Source organism: Struthio camelus, chromosome 3, assembly GCF_040807025.1.
Source record: "Struthio camelus isolate bStrCam1 chromosome 3, bStrCam1.hap1, whole genome shotgun sequence".
Classification (NCBI taxonomy): domain Eukaryota; kingdom Metazoa; phylum Chordata; class Aves; order Struthioniformes; family Struthionidae; genus Struthio; species Struthio camelus.
This window is the reverse complement of record NC_090944.1, coordinates 3469147-3490455: the sequence shown is the minus strand read 5'-3', so window position 1 is coordinate 3490455 and position 21309 is coordinate 3469147. Positions and strand designations below refer to the sequence as shown.

Below are 21309 nucleotides of genomic sequence, written 5' to 3'. Positions count from 1 at the left end.
GAGCAAATCATAGCTCCCCCCACCTTTGGTTTTTTCTCCCCTGTAATTCCTGCAAGTACTTCTGGTTCCAGCTGCATTGTGTGGGACAAACCCCTCCAAGAACTACATACAGTGATGGCTGTGATTCCTGCTGCCATGAGGCATGTTGGGTTTCAGCCCCACATACAGCAGCTGGTTGGGCACTCAGGATGCCAGTCACCTCAGGAGCTTTAGACATCCACTGGCTGAACATGGGAGCTGCCTGATCAAATGGGGGCATCTCTGGATGGGCAAATCATACAGTCATATGGGAACCGAGGTGGGAAGGGACCGCTGGCATTCAAAGTTAGAGAAGCTTGCCCAGGGTCAAGCTCCCATGTCTCCAAGGACGGAGAGCTCTGCAAAGTTGCAGCACACTCATGATGCATAAGTTCATTGTAGGAAACAAATGATGCTTTATGTCCAACAGGAATTTCCTTTGCTGCATCTTGCGTCCATTTCCTTCTGCACTCTCCTTTGTCCTCTGCCATATCCCCCTGCCATGTACCATCAGGTACCTGAAGATGACAATTCAATCCCCCATTCACCTTCTCCTCTCCAAGCTGAACAAACCCAGCTCTCAGCCTCTTCCTCTTCTTGTATGCCACGTCCTCCAGACCTGTGACCAGCCTGGTGGCTTCCACCACTGGACTCACTGCAGTAGGTCAGTGTCTTCCTTGCGCTGGGGAGCACCAGTCAGGACAGAGAAGCCAGAAGGGATCTGACAAGTGCCAGAAAGAGGGGAAGAATCCCTCCCCTCAACTTGCTGGCCAACTCTTGCTAATACAGCCCAGCATGCACTTGGCCTTCACTGCTAGAAGGGTTCACTGCTGACTTTTCCTGTCCCCAAGATCCCAGGTCCTTTCCTGCAAAGCTAGTTACCCTGAACTCTCCGTCTATGCAGAGAATTTGACAGTCCCAAGGCACATCTCACCTAGTGCTAGATACCCCTCACACAGGTGAGATGCATCCAGCAGAGCTGATCCATCCTACTGTGTTTTCCACATGGCTAGGATCTGACTTCCATCCTGCTGCTGAGCAGGCAGAGCCTCCTCCTCCCCCTGCCAACACACATACCTTCAGTTCATCAATCTTCAGCTTGTTCTGCTTCTCAGGAAGCTCAGTGGCTCACTGCTGCTGCTGCTTCTTATCATCTTTGGGTGCCTTGGACTTCTTGCTCTTTGCCTGACCCTTGGAGCCTTTCATGGGAGAGTCATCCGGTTTGATTTCTGAGTCCAAGGGGAAGCAATGGGGATGGAGGAGATGGAAACGAGGGTGAGGTGGAGCGGAGGAAGACAGAGAAGGGGGAACACGATCACAGGCACTCAAACAAGAGGAACATGAAAGCTGACAGCTGCTACTGCCTGCAATTCCCATCTCAGTCCCACAGAAACCCTTCAACCTCTCTCCTCTCTTTCCTCAGCTCTGGCCATTGCTACCCAGCTCACAGCATTTCCAGGAGCCCACAGATCTCCGCGTAGGGAACTCCCACAGTTGACCCGAGCAGGAGTCATTTGGAGGACTACGAAACATGGACTGAGAGCCTAGGCTCTGCCTAGTTTCAACAGCACTGAAAATATCTGATCATAGCACCTTCTTGTCTTCTTTCCACTTGTCCTGCTGGGCTGCTAGTACAACACCCTTCCCAGTCTTCCCTGAAGGGCTCATTTCCCCATCTCACTCTGGTCTCCACTACGTCCTTTGAAGCTGACAGCAAGGGCGTTGGAGAAAAGAGAAGGGAGTGAAAAACATCAAGGGCACCTGGCTGGGCCCTGCTAGGTGCGCCCATGGAAGAGAATACTTCCTGTGCCCAGACCCCTGACACGTGCGCAGCTTGCAGAGCAAAACCCCTGCCTAGGTGTGTCTGAGGTGACAATGCTTGAAGCTCAGTGCCAAAGCACAGACTGCTGCTCTTCAAGGGTGACGCCAATGACTAGCTGCAACAACAGGCTCTTACGATCTCGCTCTCTTCAGAGCAGTCACCAGCCAAGGACACAGTACAGTCTACCTAGAAAGGCATGCTCAAAGGAGGCTGCACAACACTGCACGCTTCTCCCACTCATGTGCAATCCCCAGCCCTCACTGCCTCTATCCCGCCAGCTTTCATGGCTGCTGCGCAAGGCAGATGAGAACAGACAGATGACAACAGATAAACCTTTAATGTGGAAGAGGAAAGCAGGAAGGAAGGGCAGTGTCAAAGGGGAAAGTGAACCCTGCTCAGAATGACTGACAGAGAACGAGGAGGCATACAAGGACACCCCCCCAACAGCTCTGCTACTACAGCAAGCCCAGGCAGAAGCTGCTCAGAGTCATTGCCAAGCTCAGCAGCACCTGGCCTCATCTTTCTCATGATACAAAGGCTAGTCTTCCAACAGAAGCCAGACTCTCTATTTTTCCCACCTAATGGAGTCTGCACGAACAGGACAACCACCCCCTCTCCTCTGAATTCACGACCTATGGAGAGCAGGGGAAGCAGGCAGCGCTGGGAACTCAGTGCTATCTGCTGCTACCCTTCTTTACTCCACTGCCCATTTAGTCCATAGGGTGGCCCTTTGCTGAGCCCCTACGCAGAGGCTCCTAACCTTCTCCCTCTGCCCATTCCCATCTCAGTCTTCATGACTGAGCTGGCCAATCATGGCTCCTCAGGGAAACACTCACCAGCCCTGCTTACCAGGGACTGCCAAAGAGCCTGCAGGGTGGACAAGGTCACCCTTGGACAGCAGGTCCCAGCTCACTCATGTTCACAGCCCATAGTACTCTTGGTATGAAATTGGCCTCACCCAGCTTGAGGCATCTGCAATGCCCCATCTGAGCTACTGTCCCCCAGACTCCTTGAGAGAAAAACGCTCTTAGGGCACACTTCATCTCAGGACAGTATCTAAAATAGGTCAGAGAACCGGCCCTGAAAGGCATAGTTTTCTCTACTGCCCATTCTAGAAAACCAGAACACAGACTACACTTTCAGCTTTAGATCACAGACTACACTTTCAGATTACACTTTTTTTTTTTAAAACAGATCACTCTTCAGCTTTACACTGAAGATAAAAGCAGTCAGGTTAGATGGATCCCAAACATCTTGCCTAGTTGACTCTTCCCTGGCAAAACTGGGGCAAAAGGAGGCCTCCATAAAGCCTCCCTCATGGTGACGAGGGAAAACCCTGCAAATGCGATATTAACGTATCTGTGCCTTGGTGTTCTCAATAGACTTTGAGCACACAGCCTTGCAGCTCTATAAACGCATGGGCAAGGGGATGCGACTACTAACTTCTGAAGGCACAAAAATGCCTTCAGTCAATAACACAGATCCTAGTCACTAATCTCATTACTTCCACACAGCCTTCCTTCCAGCAGGGATGAGCTGGAGGCTGCCACAATGCCACACTCGGACTGGGAGTCCCCTGGCATTTGCAGCCTAATACGTCAGCCCAACACAATCCATACCAGGTCTGCATTCACCAAAATTGATCCCGCCTGGAGATATGCAACACAGCACGAGTATCTGATTGAGCAGAAGAGCAATTGCATGCTCGGAATTGGGTGCCCAAGCACCAAAAGGAACTCTGGTCCTACCCTTCCCTGCCCCGTTTCCTCCCTTGCTTGCAAACAGCTCACCCTCAGCAGTCTCCATTCCCTCCTCCTCCTCTGCTTCTGCTGCGGCTGCTTCCTGCTGCCAAAGTTGCTGGGGGAGAAACGAAATGAACAACGAGTGGCCAGTTGCACTGAGCTCTCTGTGCTCATTGAAAGTGCCTAGCTTAGGGGTCGCAGCTCTCCCTTTCTCCTTTGAGCAGGGAGCTAGGATCTAGCCAAACTGGAGAAATCAAAGTTGTTCAACACAGTCTTCAACAGTGACGCTGCTAAATAACTGTGTTCCGAATACAAACGAGACACAAAATAAGTACACCCAAGGAAAAGAAATCCTGCTCAGCTCTGCCGGGTGAAAGCCTGGTTGACAGTCAGGCAAGGCTGGCGAGAAAAGCAGCATGGCCCCAAGCCTTTGGCCACAAGGCTGCCCCGGTCTCTGCAAGAACAGCCTATTGACAGCTAAAGCACTTTTACCTCTCTCTTGCACTTGTTTAAATTGTGTGTCCATCCAGGAAGCTGGACAGAGCCCAGGCAAGTGGGGATGGCTCTAGGGTATCCAAGGAGCAGTTCCCAAGGCCAGGGATGTTGCCAGTGCAAAGAGCCTTTAGTTTTAGGTGGTTCTGTGTAACAGCGGAGGATCAGGCCCCACAAGAGAAAAGAAACACCCTCTCCCTCACTGTACAATTTTTCAGCACTGGTACGCGAGCAGGAATTCTCACAAAGGCAGGGCTCAGCCATGAGCAGGACTGTGTGTGAGGGAGAGTCTCTCGCAGGGGATGGGGCAGGAGGACGTGTCATGTTTGCATGGGATCCTTGTGCACTTGGGCAGTTCGCAGCTGAGACACTGGGAAGACGACTGGGCTGGTACCAGAAAGGGAAACGGAATGAGCACCTGGCTGGCGCAAGCCCATGTGCCCCTTACCAGCTCGGCAATGATCAGGGAGGCAACAGACAGAAACAGCAGCTGATCGCTGCTTTTCTACCACCCCATTTTTCACACCGGGGATGGGGACTTCAATACACATACTTCCCCTCCTTCCTTAGGCCAGTGGTCCCAGCCTTAGTGCTGGGAATGGGCACTGTTTGCATTTCAAAAGCAGTCCACTGCTGTGCTGTCCCAACAGATGTTGGGACTGTGCTGTTCTGCTGGAAATAGCCGAGACCTTGTAGGCAGGGAACATCTTCCTGCACCCCCCTACATGCACCCCTCCACTGCTCTCAATTGAAGCAAAATACTTGGACCACCAGTCCAGCATGCTCTCATCCGGCTCCTCCTCTTCTCCTTCCTCTCCTCCTCCTGCTCCTCCTCCTCCTCCTTTATTCTTCTTTTTCTCCTTCTCTTCCTCAGACTGCAGGAACAAAGGAAGCAAAGACAGAGAAGAAGAGGGATCAGATGGAAGCAAGATGTCTCTCAAAGGGCCAAGGAGATGGGTAAATCCCTTGAGAAGGCAGAACCCTCCTGGCTGGGCTGTATCATTAGCACCTGCCACCTTTTACAACCAGAGAAACTGAGGCTCCGAGTAGCAAAGGGAGCTGCCCAAGGCTCCAGAGAGATAAGTGTCAGAGTCCTAAACCAGAGATGTCCTCATCCCTTTTCCACCATCCCTTTCACTCATGCATTTCCCAGGCTGAAGCACCTGAAGCTTACATGGTACCAGGCCCCCCTGTCCCAGCAAGGTATCCTGAGCCCGCTCAGTGTGTCACCATTAAGCCTTTGGGAGGTGGTACCACAACCACATAGTTGTGGTGGGAATAATCATCATGCACACTCGCAGGGTGCTGTCTCTCCTGCTCCTCCCAGCCCAACTATGCTCCAAAGTGCTCACCAAGAAGTATTCCCAAATTTGCAGGGACCAAGCCAGTGCCATAGCTACGGTCTAAACAACATAGCTCTGTCTTTGCCTTGGCATGAAGGGGCCCAGGTCCCTGCTTGCTCGGGGAGGGGTGTGGAGGACGCATGAGGGCGGCTGGTGCCATGGTGGCCACTGCCTTGCTTGCTGGGTCAGGGCCTTCCTGTGTCTGTGCTGTGCAGCCCAGCCCAGCTCCACTCACGCCCAGCAGCCAGAGGACAAGCAAGGCACAGGATCGTTCACTGAAAGCCACACAGAAGGGTAGCATAGGCTGTGGAGGGGTAGAAGCACACATGCAAGGCAGATCCATCACTTACCACCTCCACCTTCACCACTGCATCCGAGTTCTGCCGCCAGGGCTAAAAGGGAACAGGGAGAGGGAACAGCAGGCTAGTGGGCAACTGCACCGCCAAAAGGCAGCAGAGTACAAATGCACACAGACACACACGTGCACAGTGAGCTGGGAGAAGTCACAAACAGCTCCCCACGGTTGCAGGAAGCAAAGGCCTTGAAGGAACAGCCCTGGCTGGGAAGCTCTGCATACAAGGGAGACGTCTGCTGGGACACATCAAACCCATCTCCTCTCGGGAGAGCTCTGCTAATGAAGAACCCCAATCCCAAACAATGAGAGCACGGGCCTGGAAAGATACCTGGGCCTTCAGTATGGATAAAGACTGCTTTGCTCCCTTGGAGCTTCTTTTTGTCTAGCTAAGGAGGTTTGCAAGTTTTTGTGGTACATTTCCCGAAGCCAAGAAGCATGTGCATGCCAGGGCTTTTCACACATGCACACGTGCTCTGGGGGTCCCCTTGAACACAGCTGGGCCAACAGACTCCTTGTGAATGCAAATGCAAGTGACAAGAGTTTTTTGTGCACCTGCTAGGAACTCTAGGTAGAGGTGCATTTCTAAATCCACCAAGGACTTGTGGGTTGTACGTGTGTGTGTGTGTGTTTATGCACATGTGCACCTGTGCAGAAGTGGCTTTGTGTGTGCTGTGGTCTTTCTGTAAATGTGCCCATGAGGGGCCATGGATATGCATGCACATTTGGAGCCCGCAATGTGCCCATAGGCACATGCATGCACACATGCTGCTTGCCTGCAGAGGAGGACATGTCCCTACAAAGGGCTTCCTGTAGAGACAAAGGCATTTCTTTTGGTAGAGAGCGCTCTGGAGTAGACAGCTACAGCTACAGGAGGGTGCTCCAATTTCCATTCTGGGCAAGAAAACGGTGACAGGCTTATTCAACACGTGAGCAAAGTCTGACTCCTCGGGGACACATTGCTTGTCCAGTGTGTAGACTGCTGATTTTTCAGGGCAGACCCAGTAGGTCTAAAGGGCTCTGCCTGCATCAGGATGACTCTGTGTGCCTGGATCAGCCCCATGCCACATGCATCTGAGGTGCATGCATCTCAAGTCTGCACCATTCACAGAACGATGGTTCAGACAGAGCAACACAGGGGCAGGGTTATGCTCATGGGGGCTCATTCCTATTTAACTGTCTTCACAGGAAAACATTACAAATACCTCATTTTCTTAGCCCAGGACAGGCTGTCTTGGGGCAGCAAGCACCAGCTGAGTTCAGCCAGGACAGGACAGGACGTGACTGATTAGTGCAACTAACTATGACCCCAAGGCCTTTAATTCCAGGCATCAGTCCAACTACATGCCCAACAGCACAAGGTGGCCTCTGCTTGTGGGGGGATCACCCAGTTATTGACAATGCAGTGAAGACAGACATGCTAAAGTAGTGCCGACACACGGATACTCACAGCTTCCGGCTTCACCATGGTCTCCATCTTCTTGATGGGAACCTCAGGTTCCACCTTGACAACAAGCTCCCCCGTGGGGCAAGAGGGAGGACCTCTGTCGGCCATTGCCAGAGAGCCATTGAGCAGTTCAACTGGACAGAGGACAGAGAAAGACAGACAACAACAAGAGAGAAAGGATAGTGCAGAGTGGAAACTGAGAGCTCAAGTGCGATCCTACAGGATTCAGACAGGAGTGGCGTGTGACCCTCTTGTTCAGAGAAGGACCAAAGCACGGAAGTTAGTACACTGGTTGGGATTCAAACACTGGCCACCTCAGTGCCAGGAACACTGCTGGTCTTGCTGCTGTCCCCATGACTTTTCAGGTCTCCTTGCTACAAATGTCCACAGGGAAGGCACCTCCACCTAAGCAAGCCATCCCAGGCTCTCGTTATAATCGCCAGAGATCTAAGTAATTCAGTCTAGTCTAGAGCACAAGGCCCGTGCCCTGGACAGAAAAGCTACTTGCAATGACACAACAATGAGTCCAGCCCTCCAGGCTGCATTAAGTGTATTGACTATATCTCTTCCACGGGAGCCTGAGCTGTCTGTCCTGAGCAAATTCATCTCCCAGTCCTAAGGAACAGTTGGAGATTGTAGAGCCATGGAAACACAGCTGTGTTAGTGGTGAACCAGGCTTTCTTGTCTGACAGGTATCAGGAAGAGTAGGCAGTTATCACAGTGAGACCCATGGATCAAACCAATCAAAAGGCAACGATGAGCTCATGCCCCCACGGCATCCCCTTGATGTGAACCTTGAATCCTAATTCATTTAACAACCAAGCAGACAATGCCCCATAGTCCTTACAACCCACTACCCATCTCCCTTCTTTTCTATATCGCTCACTTGTGTACAGTGCCCCACCAATGACCCACACCAGCCTGTCCCTCTTGGCCCAAGCCTGGTACCTGTCATATTCCAATGGTGGGCTGCCTTCTCTGGTGGGCGACAGATGAACTTTCAGAGGGAGCTGACAGCATGGGACCCCACTAGGGTATAACGCCCAAAAGCCCGGCACTCCACCACTCGGATGTGGAGGGGCGGGTGAAGCAGTTCATTCTCTGGGAGGTCCTGGAAGCAAAGGGGTCCTGGTTATCAAGGGCTGCATGTAGGCTACAGCATGTCTATTGTGGTGGTTGCCAGTAGGGACTCAAAGAGAGATCATGTTGGAGGAAGAGGTCTCATGTAACTCCAGCAGAGCTGGGCCTGGGAGCCATCACAGAAAGGGAATCCCCGACTAGGCTGGAGATCACTTCCTTTACTATCGTGGGCAAACGGAAGCAAGGGGCCAGCAGCCACAATTTGAGCTCCAGTCAAGCCTGGATTTTGGCCAAGGGCTCAGAGGAAAGAGGCAACACTCACCACTCCCAACCGCTTGACTGAAGTGCTGAAGTTGGCGCTTTTCTTGTAGTTCTGGATGAGAACTGACTGGACCCCCTTTCCAGCACACTCAATGTCCACGCGGGGCCGCTCCACCTGAGCCACGTTCACTCTCCTCAGGTCTCTGAGTCCCCAGAACAACATCTAGGGCAGCAGGAGGAGGAAAGGCATACAGGTGAGAAGAACTGCCCCCAACTGCTGCCAGACCTCTTTGCTGGAGCCAAAGGAGTTGGCTTTCCTCATCCCCTGGGAGCAAGGATCCCTCACGGCACACAAAATCACCTGGGCAGCAATGGAGCCCTCAAGCTTCTTTTCCTTCTCTATGCGGCTCTGGCATGCAGCATGCTCTCTCACTGACCCCACACAAAACACCCCATGACTCACCTGCAACAGCCTAACATCTCCTTTCCGATGCCCTCAGCACTCCTCTCCTAGCCCTCTTCTGCCCTCAGGCTCCATAGAGCAGGACCACATCAGTTTAGTTTAGCCCATCTGCAGTGGCTCTTCATTCAGCACTGGCAGCATTTTGTCAGAAACAGGGAAATGACTGCCTCCTCCCCTTTCCTTTCTTGGGATAAGAGACCAACACCATGATTAAAAGTCCCCCTGAAACAAGCTTTTTCCACCTCCTGTCCCCCCATGGCCATATTCACACTGCGCACCAGAGGAATAGTATTTCTTTGACCAGATGAAAAAGTCTACAAAACGTGGACGTAGGATCTCTTTGGAGCCCCTGGGGATCCGATCAGCAGCATCTCCTCCTAGCAGAGACACCTACAACAGCCGGGTGAGTCATGCACCAAACCTCACTGTCTCTATTGCCCACATCACCATTGTCTACCAAGTCAGCCTAGGGTGAGGAGCCCTGATGGATGTGTCACCATATCTCACTAGAGAGAAGCAGCAGGCATCCTGTCCTTGAGGTCCAAGATTGGTAGCCTGAAGCTCATTTGACCTATCTTGGGTTTTTCCCCTCCCACCGATACTAAGGGAGAGTCAGCGTGACTACTTCAGGTGTAGGTGTATACCCCTAATGTGCATTCCTCTGAATTTCAGACCAAGTGCCCTCTACTGCAGCTCCTAGGCTTGCTATGGTGCCCACAGTTAAGAAAGAAAGCAAGTACTAATCCAGTCATCCTGCTTTTTTTTTTCCTTAGGGCTGCTGCAGCTTAACTCCCTGTGCAGCTAGTACAGGCAGGTCCTTGCAATCCAAACATCTGGCTGTAGGTGCTTAACTTGTCATCAGAACCTCTAAGATCCCTCCTGGCCTTCAAACACCCACTGACAGAGTCTTCTGCCTTACATCACCCTCGCCTAACAGATGGAGCCCTCATAATGGGATCTGGTCGAGGCCATGACAACACAGTACCTTCTGCTGTGTAGCCATCTGGCTGTGCAGCATTCAAGTCTGGCGCCCCAAGACGAACCCCTCTGCTGTCAACGCATTTGCCTCCACTCTGTATTTACTCAGCACCGGACGAATCCCCAATGGCACTGGCAGGATGGGACCCCTGTCAATGCCTGTGGGTCCATCGACACGAGGCAGGTCTGACTTGCCCCCAGCAGACGGATTAAGGTCTGCTTTTTTGAACTGGGGGAACCGGCACACCCTGCTCTCCTGCACTGGGTCTGTAGAGTCTTAGACGATTCAGCAATCCACTGACTGTACAGTACAGGCACTTTGGGAAAAGGTGTTCATAGGAGCAGAAGAGGTGGTGCTATGCTTCCACACAGGGCACATTCAGCAGCAAAGCAAACTTCCAAGCCCACCCACTAGTGCAGCTGACAGGCTGATACGGACAGGCTTTGGCCAGCTCAAAGCCTGAGCAAAGCCAGCAGGTCTCTACTCCACCACCTTCAACCACTCCAGGCATCTCCTGCTCTGTCTAGTCAATGGAAAGAGAGGGATACCTACAGAGAGAGATTAGCCCCCACCCTGAGCTCCTTGTCAAAGATGCTTAGCATACACCATCTTCCTCTATGAGAACTCACACCCCTTTTACCTGGGACCTTCCCATTGACATCTCTTGAGAGAACCAAGACTCCCATTGACAACTTCCATAGCCCAGGGATGTTGCAGAGAGTTTGTGCTGCTGCAACGCTTTAGTAGGGTTCCCTGCCAGAAAGAAGCTGGCATTCATTGCACACCAGCATAACTCTGCAGGAGCTGCCCTCACACTGAGCTGCGAGTAGCTATACTACACCCTGCTAGCTTTTCTAGGATGCATGAACTAACCACTCTTTGCAGCACCTCAGAAACAGAAGCGTGGATTAAACGCGGTTCTCCCCCACACCCCCTCCCGCTCTCTTCCCTCCCTCGGTCTGGGATGGCTCTGTCCAGCTGCTACCTGCAGTAGCTCAAAGGCAGCCAGCAGGTCGCCTGCTGTGGAGTTGCCCCGGTATATCTGGTAGCACTCCAGCTGCGGAGGGAACCGTGGAGGGCAGTACTGTTCATCTGACATCTTCACCACAGGTTGGGCAAAGGTGCGGCCCATCAAGTCAGCTTTGCCCTGGCCAGGCAAAGACAGCACTCGGGTTTTTAGCATCGGGCTTCTTGTCTGCCTTGAGAGACCAACCAAAGGTCTCCACAGTTAGCCCCACAGCACTCCCCAGTATGGGCAGAACAGGATCAGTCTGCTGCACGTACGTGACCAAAGCTCAGTGCCACCTTTCACTGGTGCCTTTCCATCCACGAGGCCTTTCCTAATGCACCAACTTCTTTAAGGAAGGTGAAGGAGGTGGCCTAGGGTTGGGGCAGCAATGAGGCCAGGACTGAGCACTGCTCTACTGGGAGAGACTACAGTAATATATCCTTGCCTCCAGCCTCACCTGAACTCTTGCTTCTGGCTCCTAACATAAGACACCAACGAGTGCAAGAGATCAATTAGCAGCAGAGGCTCCTAGTTTCTTCTGTGCCCTGGGAAACAGGGAGGAAACATCTTCCACAGGTCAGGAAAAACACTTCTTCTCACATCTGCTGCACCAGCTGCCTTGCCAGGAGTGATCTCAGTACCTGAATCAGAAATGCTTTCCTCTGCTGAGATTCATCTTACCACTGGGTCCTGCTCATAGATCTCAATGACAACTATGGGAGGGTCGTCCCGCATTTCGTGAGCTTCTCCATATAGCTCCACATTGTCAAAGACCAGCAGCTGGTCCCAGCTTGGGCAAAGGCTTTCATTGAGAACCTGGAGGAACAGAAACAACATTTACCATTACAGCTAGGAGTAGCAGCCAGGGCCTAAGGCCCTGAACAACGGGAGCAGAGAGGATATTGATCTCCGTTTTCCTGCACCAGGACTTTTGCAGTGCTGCGAGCAGCGGGGAGGTTACTTTGAAAATATGAGGGGATTTATCTTGGGTCACATTGCATGTCCACAACATAAAGGCTCCCTTACTTCATGGTAGGCACCCCAGGATCCCTGTCTAGGGAGGGGGAGAGAAAGCAATCTCTTTATGGCACCGCTTGTCTCTTCCTAAGGTGTATGGCTAAAATAGATGAGATGTATTTTGTCTTTTAAAGGTCCTTTTCTCCCCACTGCTTATTCAGAGAATTGAGGCAGCTCTGATGCAGATGCGGACACTGTGGCAGTCTGCCATCTATTGGGTATTAATGCTATTGCCAAGCAGTGCTTTGGATCACAGATATTTACTGGATCATACTGTGAAGGCACCTGGGGCTAAACCCATTAGAGGGTTGATGGCTTATGGGGCAAGAGACAGGAAAGAGCCACATTAGGATCTGAAGCCTGATCCAAAGGAAGGGGAATTACAGGTCTAACTCGCTTGGCAGATCTTGACCCAAGATACTTGCAGCTCCCAGAGTTCACCCCTTGCTCTGATGGTCTAATTTTCTCTGCCTGAGCATCTGCTTCCTTCTGTCAAATCAGGACAAAACAGTACCCTGCAAAGGGGCAGCCACAGGGATGACCCCATTTTCGTGAATGACCCCAGGCCTGGCCTGTCTGAGCCATGCCACAGGCTGCAACTTCAGTGCTGGCAGCACTGGTAGGCTGGCGCTTGCTCTGCAGGCAAGTGAGCCATAGCGCATCTCCCATGGACTCTCCCAGGAAAAAACAGCAGGCAGGCACAAATTATTCCCAGCTTCCACGAGGTTTGCTAAAGCTCGGCAGCCTTCACCACAGGAAGAGATGGCACAGAAACACCTCCTGCTTCCTGTAGGGTCCAGTTTCTCTTCACCAGGCAGCTGAAAGCTCAGTCACACAGAAACGGGGTGGCTGTGTGCTTGTGCCCAGGGACATGCAGTGAAAGGGCTGTTGGACTTGCCTGCAGCTGGGGAAGAGACTTCCAGCAGGCTTCCTTTGAGTGCAAGGTTGCTTGAGATAGATAGTCAGGCCCCAGTGCTATGGCTGCTTTCGCACCCCAGGACCCCACGGTCAACCTGATCCATGATTCAGCAGGAGTCAGGAGACCCAGCCCCATGGCAGGGCAGCAGGATGGACAGATGAGAGGACAAGTACCACATTCAACCCCAGGGATTGCCCACTCCTCCAGGTCAGGAAATAGTGTTCACCTCGGTGCATTGGCTCTGGGGGAGGAAGACGACTCGGGCAAAGGGAGCCAAAAGGCCACTACTGTCAGCAGCAAACAAACTCCTGGCCTGGTACATGTGGGCTCGCAGCTCAAACACCTGCTTCTCTGTGACAGAGAGAGGGGGAAGTGAGACAGCTTGGGATGCATCCCTGGAGCTTAGCCATGGAGAACTCCAGATTGGAAGGCTGAAGATTTTCCCTTTCTCTTAGTTCAGTGCCCACAAGGACTGTAGGGCAGGTGCCCTGCACTTCCATTCCCTACAATGGAAGCAGTTCCCTCTCTGGACATCTCCTATCATGCCTTAGAGCCTGCTTTATTTTCTGCTGTGGCAAACCAAAGCAGAGGAAAGAGTTACTTTATAAAGGGCTATTTCACCAAGCCTAGGAGCCTCGCCCATATTGGCAAATGAGAACAGCAAGTGCCAAACTACAACTTCCACGTGGACCAATAACCCCAAATGGCTGCAGCCATACAGACCCAGGTAGAAACTGCACGAATTTCAGAGGAACTGCAATTTTCTGCAGGAAGGAACAAGAGATTTTGCAGAAATAACATCTTTTCGGAAATTTTGTGAGCAGCTCTAACATATTCGGCTATTAACTGTCACCCATGAGGTGGAGTGAAGCAAGAGTACACCGCAGTGATAATAATTAGATGGCTTCATCTGAAAGCTCTCCAAAGAGCTACTTACTTAACATTTTTCTCTACTTAGCAAAAATCAGAGATGGCTGCAGGCTGCTCACTTCAATATTGGGTGGACATTTGCCACCTTCTGGGGGCTGCTCTCCTGGGGAATTGCACGGCCTTGTCACGGCTCAAGGCAGGCAAAACCATCCTCTAGCTCAACTGCAAGAGGACCCAGTTCTGTTACTGTCTGGGAAGGGCTCTTCAACTTATATTAATGCTCATCCTTCCCAATCCAGGAGCGTATAGGCAAACCTGGGAGGCACGGGGCAGTTTATAGACTGACTATGCAAAGTTGCCAGATGGTGAAAAGTATACTGGTGACCTATTTCAGGCCAGGGCCCTGCCTCAGGCCCTGGGCCAGGCTGGGAAACTCCCCCACCTCAAGGGGTCCCTCCAACCAGCTCCAGGGATGCCCTGTCCAGGGCTAAGCCTGGCCTCACCTGCGGACGGGTTAGGGCTGGGCATTTTGGCTTGGGCTCACAGTGCACCAGGATGGACAGACAGGGCTCAGTTCCCACCACAGACTGGTTAATTAGCACACGAGATATAGCTGGTGTAGTCAGTGGAGGGAAGTGGTCATGCTGCCTTGGCTGAGCACTTCTATTGGGTGGTCTGAAGAGAGGTCTAAGCACCTGTCTTGACACAGGAGGAGCATACAGGTCCTTTAGAAAAGGAGCAGAGTCTAACAAAGGTCTTGTCTTCTTGGACTGGCTCCTTGCAGAAGACCTGTGTCACCAGGGAACTCTCCTGCACGCAGGATTTGCCCATAAGCTGACCCAGCTAACAGGCACTCTCCATGTGGAGGGCAACTCACCTCATCAGCTAACAACCAGAGTTTCTGGAGGAAGTTTTGCACCAGCTTCACCTTGTCTTTCATGGTGGTGTTCTTCACCTGCGAGCGCAGAGTCGTGGCTTGCTGACCCATGTTTTCCTGTGATTAAAAGGGAGCCCAGGACACATTGTGAATGAGAGCACAATGGAGCACAGAGAAGGCAAAAGCAGCAGACAGGTCTCCCTGCGTTCAGGAAGGCGTGGTGAGGACACAAATGCCTTAGTCCTGCCATGTGCATCCAGATAATGGTACTTCTGGCGCCCCTTTGGTAACCTCAGCAGGATATAGGAAGGGTCCCACAGCACAGAGGTTTCTGCCCCAGCAGGACGTGCCATGGGACAGAGAGGTGTCAGTTGTGCTTATGGCATTTTGCAGTGGCTTCAAGCCTTGTCTTAAGCATAGCCTCTCCCCTTTCCCTGACTCCACTACAAATCAGCATCTGGCAGTTCAGACGAGGGGACATAGAGGCTTCCACAGGTCACATTCATCACTCTGTTGTATGCAGCTGGCTAATGAAGCTTCATTGCGTCAGCTGGATAAACCACTTGGTCTTTGCACAGCTCCTTTCCAATACGTTGGCCTACCAGCTCCAAATACCCAGGCTAGAGCTAGCCCTGAAGCATCTATACTCGGCAGGGTCCCCCACATTCCTGCTTTCCCCTCTCCTGAACTCTTTGACAATAAAGCGACTCCTTTTCTGCACTCCGGGATTTCTTCCCAATGAAAAGCAGAGCGTGATGGAGGGGACGTAGTGGTGTGGACCCAAGGGTCATGTGGGACCTGTGCAAGACAGGAAGTGCTCTTGGGTCCCCCTCTTTAGCAATAAACCTCAAACCACCAACCCGCAGAGACTGGAAGTCAAGACCCCTAAGGACCAAGGTTCCCCGCCGCATTGATGGGGTCCAGCCCCATTCCCGAATCTTCCTCCCCAGCTGAATCACACTTACCAGCTCCCTCATGCAGGACTCGAGTCTTTCTCGATCCAGCCTCGTGCGGGAAGAGTGGTGCCGGTCCTTGTCAGCTAAGGTCACAAAGCGCCTGATGGAAAAGCTCGTCAGCATGAATCCTGCGAGAGCCTGCTGGCTCTCTGCAAGCAGCCTTGCCAGGCTGGATCTCTGCTAGCAGTAGGGCACTTGCCTACACAGAAGCACCCTTGTTCTTTCAGTGTGCGCTGCAATCGCAGCCAAGTGGCCTATTTACACCCAGCACTCAATGACGTGCATGAGGAGAAGGTGCCGCTCAGGCACTAGTCTGTGGAGGCCACAAGACTGAGTCTGTGTGGCTTTCATCACTGGCTGGGGGTCTTTGGAATTCAGAGGCGAGTACCACCTTGCCCATGCTCCAAGGCAGAAGGCAATCAATATGGTGGTGTGCTAAGCCAAGAAAATGATTGCCTATCATCTCGGAGCATAACGCAAGGGGAGCTCATGCTCTCAGTCCCATGATCTTGCCCATATCCCGGCTGAGAGCACAGGTCTCTGGTGGGCAGCTTTTGCTAGTCTTTTACTCACAAGCACCCACTGCTCAGCTCCTCCAGGACCCCTCGGAGCCAGTGCTCCAGCTGTGGCTTCTCACTCTTGATCGTTTCCTGCACATCACTGAGGCCTTCCTCCTGGAATGGCAATGGGGGGGGAAGCAGTGAAGGGGGCAGTGGAGCAGAGCCCCACAGCAGGCTGAGGTTTAGCACCACAGCCACTCCATGAAGAGCAGCCCTGGCACTGCCAATAGCACACACCTGCTTCTTCCCCAGGCTTTCCTGCCTCAGAGCTCAGCTCTGGCACATGTTTGGCTGGGGGAGGCTGGCTTCAGTTGATGTGAATTTCACCTCTCTCCACCTGCAGGCATCACAAAGGCTCCTCAGCAATCAGTTCAGGCTACAAAGGAGGCTCTGCCACAAAAGGGGCTCACTCCAGGAGTCCAGGCAGGTAAAGTCTCCCACCTTCCTTCAGCCTTCCGGGGGACACTCTGGGTCTGACCCACACCAAAATTCATTCAACCCCCAGGGTTTGGCCATTCATTCTGTGGAGCGTTTAGTAGGCCTGTGCAGGCCTTCTTCTCAAAGTATGGCACGTGGAAGCAGTTCCTGCAACAGGAAGCAGAAGGATGTTCTGTGGTAGGACCACTCCCAGCCAGGAATGGCCATTGCCCCCCACCTCTCCCAGCATGTCAGAGTGCTGGGATGGGGAAATGGATATACATGAAGTCAGGCCAAGAGGAAAGGCGCTGGGAGTAGCATATATGAATTGCACGTTCAAGGACAGAGACTCCATCTCTCCTAGCACCCTTCCGCATCTGGAGTACTGTGTCCACATCTGGGCTCCCCAATACAAGAGAGACATGGAGCTCCTGGAGTGAGTCCAGCAAAGGGCCACTACGATGATGAAGGGACTGGAGCATCTCCCCTAGGAGGAAAGGCTGAGGGAGCTATTACTCTTCAGCCTGCAGAAGAAAAAATTGAGGGGGAATCTCATCAATGTGGACAAGTATCTGAAGGGAGGGCGTCAAGAGGAGGAGGCCAGACTCTTCTGCGTGGTGCCCAGCGACAGGGCGAGAGGCAACGGGCACAAACTGAAGCACAGGAACTTCCATATGAATAGGAAGAAAAACTTGTTGACTGTGAGGGTGACAGAGCACGGGACCAGGTTGCCCAGACAGACTGCAGAGTCTCCTTCCTTGGAGATATTCAAAAGCATCTGGACACAGTCCTGAGCAAAATGTTGTAGGTGACCCTGGTTGAGCGGAGGTGGGGGTTGGACTAGATGATCCCCAGAGGTCCCTTCCAACCACAACCATTCTGTGATTCCTAGCACCAGACCGGTCCCCACCCAAGTCCACAGCTAGGCCAGCCATGCCTGGGGGAAACTTTCCCCTCCCAGCCAAGGCCCACCCAAACTGCCCCCAGGCATGCCCTGCCTGGGTTAACCCCTGCCTCTGCCCAGGGAGGGTTGAGGCTGCATGCATTGGCCAGGTGCTCCAGTGTGACAGCGCATGCAGGCAGACACCATGAGCGAGCACAAGTGAAACCAAAGCACTAACACCCTATTCTGAAAGCCAGCGAGCATTTCTTATAGACCCCCCTGGCCTTCACAACAGGCAGAGGTCTCTGCTGTTTGCAGAGCTGCCAGATTTCCATTCGTCTGTGGGATGGACGTGGCATGGAGAGACAATAGTCATGGCACAGAAAAGGGGGGGGAAGAGCCAGGATCACAGGCATGCCCTGCAGAACAGGTTCATGCTTCTGGTTTGCCCAAGGCAGCCTGAGCATCCGCTGTGAGCCAGGATTCACCCTGGATAAAGCCACTGCAGATCCTGCTGCAACTGGAATCACCCTTAGGTTACAAAACAGCTTCACTTCATCTTGTGAAGCTATCTGGGTTATTTTTAGCCAGATGATGTCAGCAGAGTCCCACAGTTGATGGGGAAACTCCCTGTGCTCTGATAAGGCAGTAGGAAAAGCAAAGCCCAGGGGAATACGCTCTGTAAAACATCTGTGCTTTCCATCTCCCTTCTGCATTCACCTTCCCAATGGGCTGCTTAACAAGTGCAGCAACCCCAGGCAGACAGTTCTATCTAGAATGCAAACAGCCTTGATTCAGGTTAGTCTCTTCCATTTCCCAGTTGAATTAAGTCAGTCAGTTAATTTTGATTAGCAACATCTATCTGCTGGTATAATAGTTACAATAATCCACTTCCAATACATCTCCTCAGGTTAAATCCGATTAGCCTTCCTGAGTACAAGTCCTTTGTATTCAAATCTTGGCCAGGGATGGCGTGCAGCCTAGACACACCAAGACCCGGGTCCTGATCCCATTTGCTTCTGGGCTTTCTGAAAAGCCTTCTGAAGCTCCAGGTGCTTGCGGTAGTGATAGGCGCCACACAGGCAAGTGTGGGACTCAGGATGGTGCAGCCCCTAGAAGAGGGGTTTGCTCTAGGGTGCTCCCCAAGAGTTTAGGAACCCCGGGTGCACCACGGCCAGAGCCACCACACTGTGGGGGTGCCGTAGCCTCATGAGTGCACAGCATGAGTGCAGAGCAAACCTAGTCAGCAAAGGAGAAGGGACACCGCAGACTCACACTCTAAGCATCTGGATACCTTGGAATTGCGCACTGATAGCTGCTGACTGTGCGCACTGATAGCTGCTGACTGTGCGCACTGATAGCTGTTAAACGTGCAACTGTTAAACATGCACACTGATAGCTGCTGAATGTACTGATAAGCATCCTGTTGACCATCCTGTTGGCATCCCTACTGTTATCACCTAAGACCATCCGTTCCATTGTCCAGCTATGGTCTGGCACTGATCAATGAACTAAGCCCGGGAAGGATAAAAGACAGTAAGCCACATACCTCTGTGTGGACTCGGACTCACCGTCAGCTGGCCTGCGGACCCCACAACCCACCCATCAGCGGGGACGCCCCTGATGCCAACTGCCAGAGAGAACCTGAATCCTCTTGGCGCAGCTCGAGCGTGGTGAGAACAAGCCGGGGAAAACTATACCGCAGGGCTGGCCCATAAGGACAAGGAAAGGGCGAGAGCGGTCATTATACCGTGCATCCGAGAGTAGTCATTGTACTGGGCTTCCGTGGCTTAACCATAGAGCTCTGATACGTGGGGGTTTTGGATTCCTTACTATACTACTTAGCCTTGTTATACTTGTAGATTGTCTGCTGGTCATGGTTTAGTGTTGTCCAGTGTCCGTCATACGTGCAGACCCGCTTAGATCTAATACATTCTTACATCTGACAAAGAACCATCTCCAGTTCAGTGCAACTAACCCCAGAATACAAAAGAATCCCGGACGCCCCACTAGTGGCACGTCACAGGTAGAAAGCATCGAGTAGACTCACATTTGCAGCTGTCTGGATCACCTGTCTGTTAGGGTAATTTCTACCTGCACATCGCAAAGAATTGCCTCAATTCTACAGAGGGAGAACCTGAAGCAGAGAGAACAGAACTCGTCTGCCCAGTGAAACTCACCAGTTTTGGCAGTCCCAGGAATAGGATCTACTTTCCCCATATCCTGATTCTCTGACACTGACACACGAGAACGAGGCATGCCAATAGTTAGAGGGAATGGGAATAGACAGACTGACCAAAAGAGAGAGAGAAGCTACAAATCTAGACACTGAAAGGATTAAGACTTTTACCCCAAACTCCTGCTAACCCATTCTCATGAACTTCCTCCAGCAGTTTCTGCATCCGCCCCTCTGTGTTTGTGACCTCGGCTAGCTTTTCAGATCCCAAGCGATTCCAAATGCACCTTGCCCCAGCACAAATTACCTTAATTACTGAAATCTATGCCTTATTTCAAGGTAGACTTTTTGCCAATCTCTAAACGGTCTCCAGGATGCTTTCACATGTCAGGCAGCTAGAGAAATCAAAGACGCAAAGCCCAGGCACCTCCCTCCCTCTTTCCTCCCTGATGGGCAGAAGTGCGTTTGTGCATTCACACATTTGCTGTGGCATCAAAGGGTCCTAGGCAGGGACCTGTCTTTTAGGCTGGTTTTCTGAATGTCTGAAACTTGCATGTGCAGCAGTCCATCTGCTTTTTTTAATGCCAACCAATGATTTTTGAATCCACTGGTTAACTTTCCCCTAACTTGCCACAGAGGTAGAGCGTTAAAGGTGTGGATAGCTAGGAGCGCTGGGCACATAACTGGCTGCGTAGATGAGAGAGGCCCTCTGTAGGGTAGGCTGAGAGGTCAACTCAACCTTTATGAGACAACAGGCAATCGACAAGAGTGATCAGCACTGTAGGCAATGGCGGTGGGTGTTCAGCTCTTCTTAGCTGCAATACCCAAGATGGGGTCTCTACAAGCACTTAGCTAAGCTCCCTTCACAGGGTACAGAGAGCTAGCGGCTGCTGCTGCTCCAAGGGCTGGCTGGCTGAATGACTCTCCAGGTTCCAGGGACTGCACTGACTCCATCTCTGCTGACTCTCGGGGGAGCTCAGATACCTGGCACACAGGCCAACACCTTCGGACAAGGAACTAAGTCACATCTCTCCCCACGAGCTTTTAGGTCTGCTGCTCCCATCAGCCTACAGACCGTTCAGAAACCAGATGCTAATTCCCTCTCCTGCAAGGCAAGGGAGCACACTGCCTCTCTGTTTCCCAGCTGCTGGCAGGAGACAGACCCCTCCTACCTCACTACAACACTGCAATGTCCCTTCCCTCACTTTCCCCTTGCCATGCCCAGCAAGGCCGCCCTCTGGTGGCCAGGAGGGCACACTTACCTGTCTGTGACCAGGGGTTTCATGGGTTGAGATGAGCAAAGGGAGACCAGCTCTCCATCCTCATCACCGTCTTCCTCACTTGAGTTCTGCAGCAGCTCAGACTCTGCTTCGTCCCCATCCTCTCCATCTTTCTTCCTCCGCAAGGTAGGCTTGGCCATGCCATCAATCTGGTTCCCGTAGTTACCTCAGGAAAGAAGTCACAGGGCTATAACTCACACTGGGGTTAAACGGCCTCAGTCACCTGCCTTTAATTCAGGCTGGGGAGCAACTTCCTCTGCAGGAACCATGGGGGACAGTGGAGTTCAGCTTTCTGAAACCCTGACCAGGGATTACAAACTAACAACAGAAATCTGTCCTCTACTCA

At 52.2% G+C, this 21309-nt stretch overlaps 1 protein-coding gene across 1 annotated transcript in view; it reads right to left on the bottom strand.

Moving 5' to 3' along the window:
- LOC138066507 (otoferlin-like) overlaps positions 1 to 21309 on the bottom strand; it is a 106897-nt gene that overhangs the window by 13614 nt on the left and 71974 nt on the right. Inside the window, 17 exon segments of the mRNA XM_068936376.1 lie at positions 1096 to 1247; positions 3631 to 3697; positions 4806 to 4949; positions 5768 to 5797; positions 7220 to 7350; positions 8165 to 8327; positions 8619 to 8780; positions 10087 to 10199; positions 10972 to 11146; positions 11690 to 11824; positions 13171 to 13308; positions 14692 to 14808; positions 15657 to 15747; positions 16221 to 16318; positions 19602 to 19744; positions 20558 to 20667; positions 20946 to 21129. Of these exon segments, the coding sequence (XP_068792477.1) occupies positions 1096 to 1247; positions 3631 to 3697; positions 4806 to 4949; positions 5768 to 5797; positions 7220 to 7350; positions 8165 to 8327; positions 8619 to 8780; positions 10087 to 10199; positions 10972 to 11146; positions 11690 to 11824; positions 13171 to 13308; positions 14692 to 14808; positions 15657 to 15747; positions 16221 to 16318; positions 19602 to 19744; positions 20558 to 20667; positions 20946 to 21129 (2153 nt within the window).